This window comes from Aulonocara sp. 'chitande type north' Nkhata Bay, linkage group LG19, assembly GCF_057382095.1.
Source record: "Aulonocara sp. 'chitande type north' Nkhata Bay isolate Kocher_YH1m ecotype deep benthic linkage group LG19, A_spYH_male_GT1.1, whole genome shotgun sequence".
Taxonomy (NCBI): domain Eukaryota; kingdom Metazoa; phylum Chordata; class Actinopteri; order Cichliformes; family Cichlidae; genus Aulonocara; species Aulonocara sp. 'chitande type north' Nkhata Bay.
The window spans coordinates 8044061-8060603 of record NC_141362.1 but is presented as its reverse complement, the minus strand read 5'-3'; the positions used below and the strand labels follow the sequence as shown (position 1 = coordinate 8060603).

Below are 16543 nucleotides of genomic sequence, written 5' to 3'. Positions count from 1 at the left end.
GAAACGATGTTAAAATTATTGCTGGTGCAGGTTTCTCGCGTCCTGTGTTTCACAGAGAAACTGCATGTGTATAAAATTAGACCCTAATCACACATTGGCCATAAATGTGTCTCACAGCATCAAAATATTCATCAACTCTAATTAAAACATAGTTTGTCAAATGGAAATATCCAACAGACTCTTGTAGGAAATTTGAAACGAATGTGTCTTGCAAGTCGTTTTTCTTTGTCATCTAAGAAACATCAACTACACGTATGTGGACATGTGTATCAATAATATGTACATCATAAAGTTGTTTCCAAATTTATTTTAAAACCATGTTCTTTTAAAAGAACTTACTGGTGTCTATCTTTCATCTAGACACTGAACCTATTTGCAGTGACTATTTAAGTCTCAGAAACATTAAACCATCTACATCAGGAATGCCAAACTTATTTTATATCTTGGGTGTCTCAAACATAATAAATATAGCAGAGAGTAAAAAAGGGTAAAAACCCTTTCTGCTATTTTATCTAATATTTAACTACTACGGCAATGCATGGCGATGGGGGACATCTGCATCAATAGGAAAAGCTGTTAAACTATAATACAGTTAAGTTCAATCTCTTTGACATTTTCCAAAAGCTTTCCAGTTGCTTGGATTGGAGTCTTTCCCTGGCTGATTCTGGCCCGTGGGCCTTATGTTTGGCATCCCTAATTTTGATTACACCCCCCCCCCCCCCCCATCCCCACCCAAAAACAAAACAAAAACAAAAAGCTACACATTCTGTGGAATAATACTAATTTTGGGTATTTTAAAAGTTATTATTATCATTATTATTATTATTATTACTTAGATACAGTAGTTATTTATTGCTATTCAGTTATTTTCAGGAATGTAATAACCAAAAAATAGAAACATAAAATGTAAAGCAGAGGTGCCTACGTACTTTTTGACATACAGTCTTGAACGAGATTCTCTCGATAGCCCGCCTTTTCCCGACAGGCTTTGAGGGCAGCACTAGCTCCGCTTCAATGCGCAGGCTCTGAACACTTGACTGCGAGTGGTAACTTTACCACAGAGCCTTGCGTGCCCCTCCGCCTGTCGCCCACAACAGTCAGCATCATCATCGTCATCATCATCATCACCATCACCATCATCATCATCAGCAGCAGCATCAGGAGCAATATCAGTGTGATGAGGCAGCTGAGGACGGAGAGCCTCCTGCTCTGAGACACTGGATCAGCCTGCAGACAGGTACGAAGCTTTCATCCGCATTTTAGCCAACTTGGACGCGTTAAGCCCCATTCATTCTTTATTTCCTTACTAGAAGTAGCTTAATTCACTTTTCCTAAAAGTAACTAAATTACTGTTTATGTAACTAATCTAAAGTGCACCTCGGAGGTTTAGGAAAATCACAAAACCTGTTTTGCAGAGACTTTCTGAACTGGAGTTTGGGGTTGCGGGCAGAAAAGCGCAAATCAGCCCGTTTCCGTGTAGGACGAGCTGTTTTAATCGTGTAAATCTACTACCTACCTGTTGTATATCATGCAGATAAACCTCTGCTCCAATACAGCACAATGTGTATATTTTAAATACCAGTTTTATTTAAATAATAATAATAATAATAATAATATTAATAACAATAATTAAAGCATCAGCTGAGTGCGCCTTAAAAACTAGAACAGGAAATGTGAATTAGGGCAGCAAACACTGGAGAAATCACATTGATTTCCAACTGAAACTGAGCAGTGGAGTGTTTTTAGTAAGCTGTATGAGAGAGAGAGAGAGAGAGAGAGAGAGCATCACTATTTTTGACCGCGGGTTGGATTTTTCCTCTTTCCTTGGGTTGTGAAAACTTGCTGGATTTCTGCAGCAAACCTGCATTTGAGGAGGTGCTGCTGCTTCTGGCTCTGATTTAATAGCAGAAATGGAAAAGGTGTTTGAAGTGAAGCTGGCGCGATGAGAGAGGAGAGCGCGGAGAAGCCATTCCACCTTAATACACCTTTATATCTGCAAAAATGAAATTGTGGAGTTCAAGTGACTGCTGCTGAACAGCCTCTGGGAAAAGACAGTTTGGACAGTCTTCACCACGATGAATCTACTGATGGACATGAGCGAGAGGAATTTTTATCCCTGACATCAGACGTATCCGTTTCACCCAAAACGTAAATGGAAATGATAAAACAGGAGACAGTGGCTCTTGTCTTTCTTAAGATGTTGGGTCTAGTCCACATTGAAATCAGGCATTTAAAATATACTAGGAGGTGGGAACATCAGGCTCCAAACCTTATTCTGTTATTTTAACGCTAATGAAGAGGATTTCTTTCTGGAGTAGAGGCTCACTGAGCCTTCCAAGTGACGAAATCTACATAACTGCTACATGAAATGCAGCATCCTACCCAATGTGGTGACGGTGAGGTAGAGCCAGCCGGTAGGAGATTGAGCCATTATTAGTAGAGAATAGTAAAAAATCCTGAAACTGAGAACAAACGCGAGACTTGGGGAAAATTACAAAATTATCCTTTTTTTAATGCAGTCTGTTGCTTTACATTTCTTTTACGGTTGTATTCATGTGCACTGGTAACAATTGTGGCAATAGTCATTATGTAATGGGGTTGTCATCCATCCATACCTGTATCCATCCATCTTTTCCCATTTTTTGTCTTGAAAGCCATAAAGGAATCTTTATTTGCGACCACCCCTATGTGCACTTACCTGATGAAAATTTGGTGGTCAGAGGTTTTTTTAACCTTACAAAATATATTTTTCATATAAGTAACAGCAACGAAATTTCACACTGACTGACTGAGAGTGTAAAACAAAGTGACATTTTACATCCAAAAGGTCAAAGGTCAATTCTGAACAGAGACAGATGAAAACTGCATCTTGACTTTTTGGTGGAAGTACACAACCATCATGTAGTAATGATACTGTTGATGCCGCCTGCAGAATGGTGCCATTTTTACTTGACAGAATTGCAATAGCTGGTAGTGACTTTGCAAATCCAGATTTTTCTAAATCCATCCATTCATCTATTTTCTGCTGCTCATCTGAGTCTGGGATGAGGGGGCAGGAGTCTAAGGAGAGAAACCCTGACCTCCCTCTCACCAGTCACCTCCTCCAGCTCATGCAGAGGAAGTCACTGAGATGTTCCCAAGCCAACCAAGGGGTATAAAATCTTCAGTGTGTCCCTAGGTCTGCCCTGGAGCCTCTTCCTGGAGAGGTCATGCTGGAACACCTTGTGTAGGAGGCATCCAAGAGGCATCCTAGTCAGATGTGCTAACCCACCTCAACTGGCTCCTTTTGATGTGGAACAGTAGCATCTCTACTCTTGAGTCCCTTCAGAATGAACTCCTCACCCTATCGCTAAAGGATAGCCTAGCCAGCTTTCGGAGGAAACTGTTCCACTTGTATGCACTTGTATCTACAGTTTCATTCTTTGAGTCACGACCCAGAGCTCTTGACCGTAGTTGAGAGTAGGAACGTAGATCGACTGGTAAATCGAACTTTCTTTTCACGCTAAGCTCTCACTTCACCACAACGAAGCGGTCCATCGCCTACATTGATTGAGACATGGCACAATGACACTCATGAACAAGACCCACCTGGGGTAGCAACTTATTCTTGACCCAGAGTGGATGGTCCACCCTTTTCCTACTAAAATTCATGGCTTCAGACTCTGAAGTGCTAATTCTTATTCCTGTTGCAGCAAACTACACCAGTGTGAGGTGGAAGTTGCCAACTGATAAAGGCAACAGAGTCACATCATCTGCAAAAAGTAGAAAAGAGATCCTGCAACCACCAAAGGGGAGACCCTCTCTTACATGGCCTAGAAACTTTGTCTATAAACATTATGAACAGAATCAGTGACAAAGGGCAGCCCTGGAGGAGTCCAACACAAACAAGAATGATCCTGAACTGTTGTTGCCAATATGGACCAAACTCTCACTGTGGTTGTACAGCAACCTAATGGGCTGTAACAATGGGTCAGATACCCCATCCTTCCAAAGTAGCCCCACAGGATCCCCAGGAGAATTCGCTCTCCAAGTCCACAATGTGCATGTAGACTGGTTAGGCAAATTCCCATCAACCTTTAATATCCTACAGAAGATAAAGAGCTGGTAAAAGATTTTTCTACACCTAGGAAATTCTGGACTAATTCCTTTAAGTAAATGATCTGGATAAATCTTAGACCTTTATGATTTTTGTGGCAAGAATTAAACTTGCACCCCACTCAAGACAATTATTATTTCCAGTAATGACGTAATAGTAAAAAAATACCTTAATTCTTTCATTTAAACAGTCTAACCAGCTATCCAGAAACATTTAGATTTACTGTCATCTATGATGAGGAAATGCACTAAATAGATTTTTTGCTTGACTCGTGATAATAGTGACTTTTTTGCATAATCAAAAGTTTTTCTTATATTTCTGTTTATTAGTAAGGCAACATATCACTGCAGCTCCATCTCCAACAGAGGCAGTAAAATCAGAACATATTAATACTGCTTAATTTTATAGATTAAAACTTTCTTGTATTTAAATAATGTAAATCACATCAAATATTTAGAAATAAACTTTAATTTTAGCCCTAATTGTTTCTTAATACTTGTTTTTTTCTTTTGTTGCATAAATTGAAAAGCATCTTAACAGTTCATGTCTCTGCTGAGGCAGAAGTGAGGTAGCTTCCTGTGAACAAAGACATTAACACATGGATAATCCTGTTCAGACCTAATGACTCAAATAAGAAATAATTATTCCGCTACCAAAAAAAAGGCATGACTGAAGCGTCACGCCTGGCAGCAACATTTAAATTCTTGTGTCTGTTACGCTTCACATCCCTGCAGAGTGAGTGCACTTCTCGAAACAAGATCAGACTGAAATCATGCGCAGAGCTCCACAGGCCTCTCCAGTTGATACCTAGAGAGCAACACAGCTTTTTTTTTTGGTTTTTTAACATAAGACTGACTGGCGTGACCGCACAGATTCCCTCCAGAGGAACAATAGGAGCCTCAGAGGAGGAATAAAGGCTGCATTGTCTCTTCACGGAAACGATGATGAAGGGCAGCAGCAATTCCAGGTTTAACAGAGAAGTCTCACAAACTGCACAACCCCGTCCTGATGGTGGTAATTGCTGCATAACGGCACACATGAATACCCCCAAATCAGCCCTCAGCCTTGTGTGCAAAGTGCACTACTCAGACAATCAGAGGAATAAAATCTCAATCGCTTGTCCCCATGGCAACAGGAACTGCCGGTCTGATTGTATGGAAAGTGGTGTTTCTGATAACTTATCACACGTAAAGTCTGCCCTTCACCACCAACCAGAACGCTGTACTTGGATGTTATTAAATGGATAAGGAGTGATGTCTTAATATCTCCATAAAAACAGAATCAGGCTTGCATTATAGTCTGTAATCAGGTGTTTCAACTTAATAAAATCATAGATGCGGCAGAGGTGAAGGGTGGTATAATTTTGCATTGTGGTCTGCTGCTCATAACAGCGGTTAAACCAGATATAACATATGTATAAGTATCAAATTCCAGCTTTCGGAGCTTGATTGTAAGTTTTAGCTCATTGCTCGTCTGGCTACAGCTTTTCTGGTTTGGTTCATGCTCACTGCACTCAAAGCACCAATTTTGCTGTGGCCTTTGCCATCCTGGTGTTTTGAAACTAGAAGTATTGAGCGAGGGGTGGATCTGACTCAGTAACCAGGTGACACTGCGCACTCTTATGTTATTGACTTTTCAAGGTAGCCTAACCTGCTTTGCCATCTGTTCTGTTCTAAATGGGGCCATTAAAACAAAGAGAGCATCATATTCTGGTAAGAAAGAACTGAACACATGAAAACATGTTGGTAGCTGGTTGATGCAGTTATAAGTAGTAGTGTTGAAGCGGTGTGTGGTGAATACTAAACATCAGTCTTCATTTCTCCTGTTTTTGGACCATACCTCCAAAAGGTTCTGCTGAAGCCGTCGTTAACCTCCTAACATCCTAACGTTTTATTGAGAAGACGACGAGATGGGAAGTCATTTTTTTGTTGAACCCTTGCAGGGGAAGAAAATACTTCTTTTACACCCCTCTTACAAAATAAGGAACTAACTGTGCTATCTTGAAATAGTTTACACCGCTGAATCATAAGGCTTACATTCAAACTATGCCACTGTAGCAGAACTTTCACTCGTAGTGTTTTTGGCCCAACAGTTGTGAAGTATTGGTAGGCCAAAATATTTATAATGGAATATATTGGGTAGTTTCTTGCAGTAGAGTTACTAATACTTGCAATATTGCAAGTATAAAAAACAGGTATACTCTAAACAAACCTGGCTTATCAGAGTTATTACTCCTTGACTCCATGACAGTGAAGAAAAAGAAACTCACCTCAGGGTTAGGGGAGAGAGCTAGTTTAATGAACTGGTAAAGTACACTGGATAAATATTAAACACCTGCTTTTCAGAGCTACCTTTTCCTTCACTTAAACACATTATTTATTGTTTTTAAATAATAGATGTTTATCTTGTGTTCTATTAATTGAAGCAGAATAGCTGTACCATGTTATTATGGGGAGCATATTACAATTTTATCATCATACTTATATTACAAGTTACTCCTACACCTGGTGTCCTAGTGTTAATCAAATTTAATTAGACACACTATATAGATAAAAGTACTTGGCCACCTACATATTAAACTTACAAGAGCTGCACAGTGATGGAAACCCATGTCATGAAGCTCCCAGCACACAGTTTTTGTGCTGATGTTAATGTCAGAGGAGGTTTGGAATACTCTGAAGTGCTGTCAGCCTTCGAGTGTTGAGATGACAGAGTGTTGGCAACTGTTACATATTAAGCACCTCTGTGACTTTACATGGTCTGACATGAGTCGCTGAGGTTCCTAAACACCTGCACTTTGCAATAATACCACTAAGAGCTGATTGTAGAATATCTGGGAGGGGAAACAATTATTAACTGACCCAGAAATGTAACTTTGTTCATCTAGTCGAGAAACATTTCCTCACTCATCCAAGTGACTTCTTCATACTTAGCTGACTGCACCTTTACCCACCTTATCAGCAGTAAATTTGCATAATGACCAAAACTAGCATGATGGGCTGTGACGTCAGTGACTTGATCAGTTATATAAAAATTGTCATGACTATAGATTAATGGCCATTAGTGCCATTCAAAGAGAGTCAGGGAATGGCTGCAGTCACAGCACTGTAAGACGGTAAAAGATGTATCCTTAGGTTCCCGGCTCTGTTCAGAGACGATCTTTCCCTTTTCACATGAATGGATCCCTTGACCTCCTGCTCGAACTGGGAACTGGTCTTTAGGTATAAATAGAGTCGTTGCCTGACAAGGTATCTCTTCTGTGTTGTGCCATCTGCTTAGCCAGAGTTTGTTTAATCCTCCAATCCCCCTAGCACTTGACAGCATACATTATATTACTGTTTGTACCCCGGGAACCCAATCCTTGGGGTGCACATATTTTTGGTGTTTCTGTTTTAGGGTTAGAAAGCCACAGAGATGCGTTGTATTGAAAAAAGTGCATCTCAGCTTTTCTAATATGCCTGACTCATAAGTGGTCACTAAAGGCTTTTGTTTAGGTGGCAACAGTTGTCCTTGTTCTCTTCTGGCTTGCCTGGAACATTCTTTAGGTGCCTTGCCAGCTTTGACGACTACCCAGCTGGGATACCCACATTTACAAAGGGCCTTTTTGATATGATGCTCTTTCGCTTCCTTGGCTTCCGTTTGTGTGGCGATGGTGTTTGCTCTGTTTTGTTGTGTCCTGATGAAACCCAGTTTGCTCTTCGGTGGATTACGAGAGTCAAACCCTAACTCCTAATACAGTTACATTCGTTCACGGCACACATCAACTTTCAAATATCCTGCAATAGTGATGGGAACTTCACAGTCTAAGAAAGCTAACCTTTTATTTTCTTATCCTCCTTCATATATACTAAGTCAAGTTCCTGGTGAACTTGAAGTGTTAATCAGTGAATTGTGGTTAGGGAATGATGCTAGTTTTGGTCATTATTCAAATGTACTGTTTATAAAGCTGGAGAAAGCTGCAGTCAGTTGAAACTGAGGAAGTCATTTGCATGCGTGACGAAATGCCACTGAAAACGCTACATGAAACCTCCATAGCCGTTGTTTTAGAAATAAAACATGTTGGTCCTAGTTTACCAGAAGTACGGAAAGTACATCAGACTGTATTGGATAGTGTTATACATGTTACACATCGAGTTGCTAGTCAGCCGTTGCTGTCAGCCTTCATTGTTGAGCATTTGTTAATCACCACTGCCTGACTTTTTTTTAGTGTTTGTGACCATTAACACTAATTGCCCATTACTGTTAGCCAGTTAGTGCCAGAAATAGGGGCGAATCAACCTAGAACAAACTTCTGTATTACCAGAAACACTGTTAGTCCTATTAGTCCTATAAATAATCTCCTAAGCTAAAATTCGACATAAGTAACTATCGTGAAAAATGCCGTTTTAACGCAGAGGGTGCAAGTAAAATCAGAGAACCTTGAACAGACAGTGTGTCACATAACCCAGCTTAAGACAAAAAAAGGAAGGAAAGAGCAGAGAAACAAAGTGAAGACAGTTTATTGACTTGTGATTTTCTCCAGGATGACTGAGGTGATGAACTCTCTGGAGCCGGGGACAGAGGACTTCAGCGGGGGAGGAGCAGGAGGAGATCAGGCCACAGTATCCTTTGCTTTGTGTGTGCGAATATGTGCAATTAGACAATTTCAAACCAGTCTCGTTTCATTTGAGCAGAAAGCAGAAAGCAGAAAGCATACAGCGGTGAGTCACAGAAGTGATGAGCAACCATAAAATGCTGGTTGATATGACAAAGGTCATTAGCTGGACTCAGTGCTGCTTTGAACAAATGGTAAATGGCGTATCCAACAAATGGACAGCTAAATTATTGACTGTATAATATCAACAGTTTAAATAACATATTTTGTCATAATGTGTTTCATTAACTATTACTTGTGGTTAGATTTATGGCTGAGTCAGTGAATACATGTTATTAGCTCCTCCCTGTGTTATTTAAATTACTAGCCATATTAGCAGCATAGCTAATAACAATGTTTGTTTGATCCACATTGAAATATCTGAAAAGTAATACATGAAGTCCCACGAAGAAGTTACACACTAAATATGAACATTACACCCTTTCAAATACCTAGAGAATGGCTAATTTATTCCACTGGAAATAAAATTAAAAAAAAAAAGAGGCGCCACCTTTTTTGTTTCAAGTTCAGACGCTGTCATCAAGACGTCACCTTTTGGTTTGTTGACCATTTTGGAACCACGTTGTTTTTGTATGTAGATGTTTTTCTTTTTGATCTTTTTATTTTTAAGTTAAGTCATAGGAGAGGTTAGACCTGAGAAGTTGTCATTTAAGGCCAGCACTAGCTAACTAGCTGTGTTAGCTAGCTAGAGCAATATTAAATGGCATGCTGACAATGGATAAATAAAGCATGTTTAAAATTATCAACTCTTTAGACTGTCTTTTAGCAAAACTCAACTGAACAAGAAAAAACAACATCCATACCCCTAATTATTCATCACTTTAGGCCTTAATATCATTTAAATGCATTTAGTTGTCAGAAAGGGGGGAGATTAGCTGTAAACCCGTTTCAGACATCTCCGTTAATCTGATGATGAATGTGTCGAGTTCACGTGTGGATGAGCACCCTGGTCAGCTTTCCATTCTGGACCTGCAAACATTAATCCTTCACTTTCCGCACAACACAAGCCTGAATGAACGCTGTTAAGTTTGAGGTTAGGTGGTTAGGTGCAAACAGGATTGCAACTGCACATGTTGCATTCTTTCTGAATTTCTATAAATTGCCCAGATCGCTAGAAGACTGACTGTCTTTGAAGCCTTTTGAAATAAAAAAAGAAACAACAATTTTTTTGGCAGAAGATATCTGCTGTGCTAGTTGTGGTTAAAAATAAACTAAACAGTTTATAAGTTATAGCTTAATAATTTTGTCTGATGCATTTCCTAAGAACTCTCTAAGTATAGGATTAAAGTATCAAGAGTAGATCAAGTAAAATACAGCCATGACACATTTATGTAAAAAATAGTCTGTATCTGAATGACTGAAGGCCAACACTTGAATAGACTAACAGCTGTTCAGTGGCATTTGAGAAACTGCAGTTTTGGCAGTTTTGCATTGCAAGTGGAAGAAAACCTCAAAGACCTGCTGGCTCTTTAGAAGAACCAGTGTTACAATGTTACAGGGTTGCTTTTCTATTCGTGCATTGGCGTTACCAGGTAACCAATTCCTTGTTTTCTCTAAGCCAGACGACCAGTCAGAGCAGACTGACCTTCATCTACCATTTACCATTCATCATGTTTTTTATGTTAAATCCAAGCATGTACCTATGAAACTTCAACTGAGTGTCATGCAAAGACTTTACACGAAGTCTGTCTCAAATCTTCCATCTGATGCAGACAGTTTCTGTTTTTTTAATCCAATTTTTACCGCATTATTGTTCTTTCACATGTGGTACCCACAGTGACCTTTTCATCCCCACAAATATGAAGCCCTCGTTTTAACCTTACATAAACTTTAAACAGATCTTCCCAGATACCCATGAAAGGTATCCAAAGTTGTCCAAGAGGCTTCCCTCTATAGTCGTGGAGCCAACAGACGGAAGTGAGGTGGAGAGTGGAGAACTCCGCTGGCCCCCGGATGATCCGAGCTCTGCAGACGCCCAGACTGAGAGAAAGCGTACGGATGAGCAAACTGAAGGTGAAAAGGAAAGAGAAACTAACATTGCCTTGGCTTTTTGGCACAGTTAGATTCGAAGTGGTCTGATAAGAAGTTGTGTAAATAAAAGTCACATGCACGTAATTAGAAGACCAGAAGGTATTTGGCTGTTGGCAAAAGTGTACATATACTGAAACTTCACTTAAAGAAAAGTACCACTACAACAAATTGAAATGACTCCAAGTCAAAATGAAAGTTGTCATTTAATATCCTACTCAGGTCAATCATAGTGTGACAGCAGTATTTTTACACCTTACTGAGGTGCCAAAAGTACAAATACACCAAATATATATAAGTTAAAGATTCTTCAACTTATATATAGCACTGAAGGGCATATAGCCCTACAAGCAGCTGAGACATGTGAGTTATTTGCATAGTTTCCCCTGACTTGCCTTAAGAAATGAACATCAGTTGCTTATAGCATCACTATAAAAGGTTACTTCCTGTAATGGCTTCCTGTCATTGGTTCTTTATGCTAAGTGTACACTTTGCAGTCATTCCTACTTCATGAGCAGAACAAAAATGAGGAAACACTCAAGAGCAGACATGCAGTGATATGCGCCACCATAATATCGTGATTATATGCATCAGTGAGGTGAAAAACGAATGCCGTTATCGACTCTGTCTTATCAGCTGGCTCCTGGACAAAGCACGAAGTCATACAATTCAGGATAACAGCACATTTTTTCCACTTACAGCGAGTCATTTGAAGGGATAGTTTTTTACCTCAGTTTATGCCACTGAGTATGGACCTACCTCTGGTTGGTTACCTCTTGTCAGTAGCACTTGATGTTGTAAAATGAAAGCAGAAGAGCAGCATTAAACCTCATGGCGATGACAAGACTACATGTGTTCCAGGCTGCTGGCGAGCGCACCATAGCGATAGTAATCCTCTCATCTAATTCTATCTTAAACCTTTAGCTTCAAATGCACAGAAACACAGAAATGAAAGTAGCCTGTTAGAAAAACTGATGAAAAATCCTCTATGTGTTTTTTTTTCCAGATGAGGAGCAGTCCAGTGAAGGTGGAGCTGAAGAAGCTTCAGGAGTGGAAATGCAGGACTCCAACTGAACAAACTCGCTTCCTGTGATATAAACTGTTACTATGAGTGTATCCAGACTTGGAATGAATGAAAACGAGTCAGATAGAGGAGTGCAATGTGCGGATAGAAAGATCAGAGAGACAGAGTAGGAAGGGTAGAAAACAGATTCCCAAACCCCAGCTCACGGGCTTGGAGCCAGTTACTTCAGCACCTTAAGAAAAAAGACGCCGAAGGCGCTTTTTTGTTTTTTTGTTTTTCCCCAAATCTGTATCTTTCCATTACATCTGTAATGATGGAGCTTGTTTTGACATGTGTAAACTAAGATTTATGGGGACAAAGATGGCATGTTGAAGCATTTTTCAAGAAAAAAAAGTTTTGGCAATAGGTTTTAATTTGAGAATTCCCAGGTCTAAAATGACTGTTTTGACATTTCCAGCTTTGTAAATATAGATTTTGAATTAAGTTAACAAATTTCCTCTCTCTGGCTCCAAGCCCTCACCATCCAGATGCCCACGGAATCATCTGCACATGTGATCTGGACAGATGTTTCTAAATGCTGTATTAAGTATTTAGCTCATGTGTGCCATACTACTACTAATAAAGGTAGCTACTGTATTTACATTTAGGTGCAGATTACATCACTGTTTGTTCGGTGCCGACTGCTGTAGTTTGGGTGATCTTGGTCTCACTATTAACTTTGTAATATTAGCTTTGAGTATTTGAGAATTTCACAACAGATCCATTGCTTTATTAGATGTTACAATATTCATTAAAATATTAAAGTATGTAATCACTGTCTTCTTAGTTTTAAAGGGAATGTAACTGTTGTTTTATTTAAGATATTGGAGCAATATGGTCCCAAGAAATCAAAGGCAGTCCATTTTGTTACAGACTACAGAAGTAAAAAGAACCAGTGTATTTTAGATGTGTGTTGCTTGTCACAGGCATATTTTTTAAAAATACTGGAAGCCTAAATTATTGCACAAGTAATAAACCTTTTGAAATGTTCTTTAATTTGTGGTCCCAGTGGTTTTACTGCTTATGGGGAAAGTGAAGTTTACGTTACTTTCTCAAAAATATTTATGCATTTTTGAAATGTAAGATGTTTTTGATAGATCTAGATGACCTTTTGCATCCCTGCACAAAGTCTCTCAGCTCAAAGTTAAATTGATGGAAAGAGGAAAGTAGAAGGAGGAAAAAGCACAAAAGGTTTCAACAGATATAATTGGTTGTCAGATTCAACTCTCCATCTCTCTGTGTGGATATGATGCAGGTCTCCCAAAACGAGCGAATTGCTGCTCCTTGGACTCTTGCTGTCTGGATTTTCCCCACTACATTAGTGGAGACTGCAAGCTGGCAGATGCTCTTGTAACATGGTTTACAGTCAAAAACACCTGTGAGTCTGGGCCCAACTCCCTATCAGATGACTGTATACCCATTACCTCTTCCTATTTCCACTTTATGCTCGCTGTTTTTATTTAGAACTGGCAATACTTAAAGTTCAACTAAATCCCACTTAAGGGGATACAGTTGTTTTATAGAATTGAAGTTTTTTGTTGGTTGAGCAGCCCTAGGAAGTACACTATTAATAGTGCAGACTTACACTGGATACATTGTTACAAGAATACATTTTTGGTCATACTCATAAAAAACGGAACAACCAGCAAACAAGAGCAGTCCCAAGACTGTGTGTCTTGAGCAAGGCTAAAAATTCTCTCTGGATCATGCAGGAACTGACACACTGGATCAAGAAGGATAACCGGATTCTGCATAGTTTGTGATACTTTTGTGGGATACAGTGTCTCTCTTTTTTATTGTCAGTTTGAGATGTATTTCTGAAAGAAATGACCATGACCATAAATCAAAGTAAAATATGAGCATACTAGCTAGTCATTCTATCCAAAACGGTACTAGGCATGCAACAACATCAAAGCAACAAGGTGTGCAGTTCCCTGGGGACTTCCTCAGTCAATACTTACCCGGAGGTAGTCTCCAGAAATGTTCTTTTGTGTTCTACATTACTGCTGAAAAAGTCTCTAGTGCCTCAAGACAATTTAGGATCCAAAAGTGCTACCTGCAGCACAACAAAAACCATTTAAATGGTAGGTAGAAGACATGAAAAATCCCCTCTAAAGCTAGGTTTAAGTTTATGTAAAACCTGATTTAATGCCTTCGTCATGACACATACCGTGGAGAGGGAAAACTGTGGTAAATCCAGTTGCCCTCTTGCTTGATGTTGCACACATTTCTCTCTTGTGTATTTCTTTGTGGGCCTCTGCTTCCCTTTTGCAAGACGTGGCAAAACCCAAAGCAAGATCAAAAAGACCTTTGCAGTGTTGGATTTACAAAGGCTTCCTTTGACTGTGCTTTTTTGACACAGAGCGTTCGATGCCTGTCAGCAATTTCAGTGTTGTTCAAAACTGTGAAGCAATAAACTGGTAGGTGAAAGCCTCACATTTCTGTTTCTCAAGAAACCAGAGTGTCAAACTCTGCGAAGAACAACACCATCAAGGCTTTGCAGGTACATTGTACTTATGCCCCAGTTCATCTGAACACAATAATAAAGGAGGCAAAACTAAGATAAACAAGAAGGAGAGGTGCCAAACCACAATGTGACTAAAAATGATTAAATTAAAACAGGAAATCAACAGAAACCCAACATCATGACGATATTTCACTAAGGTGCAAAAGTACGTGAATGTCAAGGATTAGCAGTAAATATGAACGTGTTAAATTCAGATGAAGGTTTAGGTCGTATATAAAAAATTCACAAGAAGGAAGAATATTATTTTGGCACCTGTATGTGCAGATGGGTATGGTGATTGGGATTCGGTCAGTCAGAATTTATCCAGCTCCTTATTTTCCAAAGAAATAGAAAGCAGAGGTGAATAGCGCAAATTTAGTAAGAACAGCTGCATTAGTAGCCAGAATGCCACTTTGAGACACCACTGTGGGCTCTGCTGTGGACATTTTGTTGCTTTTTGCTGATTAAGAAAATGCATTATTCCAAATATTAAATGAATTTTATTGCAGCTCTAAAAATCTCAATCTTGAGAGTGACTTGGAAAAAACAGTAGCTATAAAACTGCACATTGACTTTATTAAGTCATAGAAAGTTTTTGTGTAGCTCTGCAGTGTTTATTCTCTTTTTTACAGTGAAAGAAGCTCAGGTGTGTTTATTCTTCCTTGGAGCTGGAGGCTGTTCCATGAATACCCCGTTCTCATTTTAGGATCTGATTTATGTTTCTTGCCTCATAGTTATTCAAAGAATGTAGACTCAACAACTACCTTACCCGCTGCTGCATTTCACATCCAGAACAGGATGCTGTTTTCATGTATTACTTATGGGACTACATCCAGTCCAAAAAATTCTGATAAAAGTCAACAGCTAACAAATAGCACGGCTCACCTTTAGACATTAAACTTTTTCAGTGCATCTCACAGGATTGTAAAGAAAGGTTGTTTATACGTTTTAATGATAGGGAAGTTTGTTTTACTGCTTACACCTTTACAGCAATGTGACCCAACAGCAGTCAGCACCTTGCTCTGACTGTGTGACAGAACACAAAAACTATTATCTTATGCCATCATAAAGGGCATAAAATATGTAATTAGAAATGTGTTAGATACATGTGTAGTTTTTTGCGTGTGAGCCATTGAGGATTAGACAAGGACATAAATGATAGCTCTGTCCTTTTTAAATTTTTTGAAACAAATTCCCGCAGTGAAACCTTTTCGCTGTCAGTTTCACAGAGTAAACAGATGAGACGTGTTAAATGAACCCCTGTGTGCTGTTTCTCATGTTTATCAAAAGTAAAAAGATGCGATTTATCATCGTTTTAACCACAGACTCCTCAGCTTTCACCGATTTTGTGTGAAGGACGTATAAAATAACACATTTTCAGTGGCTTCACACTATAACCCACTCCCACACTTTCATTTCACACATGTGGTGTTCGTGTCCCCTGGACCCACAGGTCATAAAAGTGTGGAGGTGCCGTGTCCCCACTCTGTCCTCCTCTTACATGGCCTGCTGTTAGTGTGTGTGTATGTATTGTCTTTTTGCCCCTTGTTTTCCTGCAGAAGGTTCCAGCACTGTTACATTTAAAGCACCTACGCCTGCCTGCTTCCACATTACTGCACATTTGACCCACATTTGTCTTTTAGTAACTGTTCTATATTATCTGCAAACCAGCGGTAGAACAAACATCAATAGCCTATCCAGTGCGGCTGCTTATACAATACAATACAATACAACTTTATTTATATAGCACATTTAAAACCGAAGGTACACCAGAGTGCCGACATAAGATATAAGACAAAAGGCTATAACAGATTATAGATCTAGATGGCGAAAAGATTCTTTGCTCAGTGATTTTAAAAGAGGTAGATGACAAGATCTCAGAACATGAGTCCTTATTGGATGGAGGAGGGTGGAGGGATAGTTAGGGAGAAGGCCACACAGGAAATGGTCCGGTTCAAGCTATTGTCATCTATGCATCTGATGTGAATTCTGTTCTCTAGGACCTGTAAAAATAAAAAGAAGAGCTGCAGTTTGTGTGGAGGCTAGAAAGATGTGATAGATGTGTTTCAAGTGCAAGTAATACATATGCAACATACACAGGAAAACACATGGTATATGCTGACAACAGCCTCAACAGGGCTCTTTTGCACATTTGCAATAGCAATGTTATTTTTGTGTGTGTGATGGAGACATTAT

At 39.4% G+C, this 16543-nt stretch overlaps 1 protein-coding gene across 1 annotated transcript; it reads left to right on the top strand.

The window, feature by feature from the left end:
* Positions 1–1017: 1017 nt before the first annotated feature.
* On the top strand, positions 1018–12837 carry LOC147306423 (protein LBH-like). The gene is made up of 4 exons (XM_086275265.1): positions 1018–1237; positions 8619–8697; positions 10589–10763; positions 11785–12837. The coding sequence occupies exons 2-4, from the start codon at positions 8620–8622 to the stop codon at positions 11850–11852; spliced, it is 321 nt and encodes a 106-aa protein (XP_086131391.1). The 5' UTR covers positions 1018–1237; position 8619; the 3' UTR covers positions 11853–12837.
* Positions 12838–16543: the final 3706 nt, after the last annotated feature.

Coding starts and splice junctions, on each gene's coding strand:
- LOC147306423 (XM_086275265.1), top strand. CDS start 8,620: ATGACTGAGGTGATGAACTCTCTGGAGCCGGGGACAGAGGACTTCAGC. Junction 8,698..10,588: donor CAGGAGGAGATCAGGCCACA/GTATCCTTTGCT, acceptor AACTTTAAACAG/ATCTTCCCAGATACCCATGA. Junction 10,764..11,784: donor TACGGATGAGCAAACTGAAG/GTGAAAAGGAAA, acceptor TTTTTTTTCCAG/ATGAGGAGCAGTCCAGTGAA.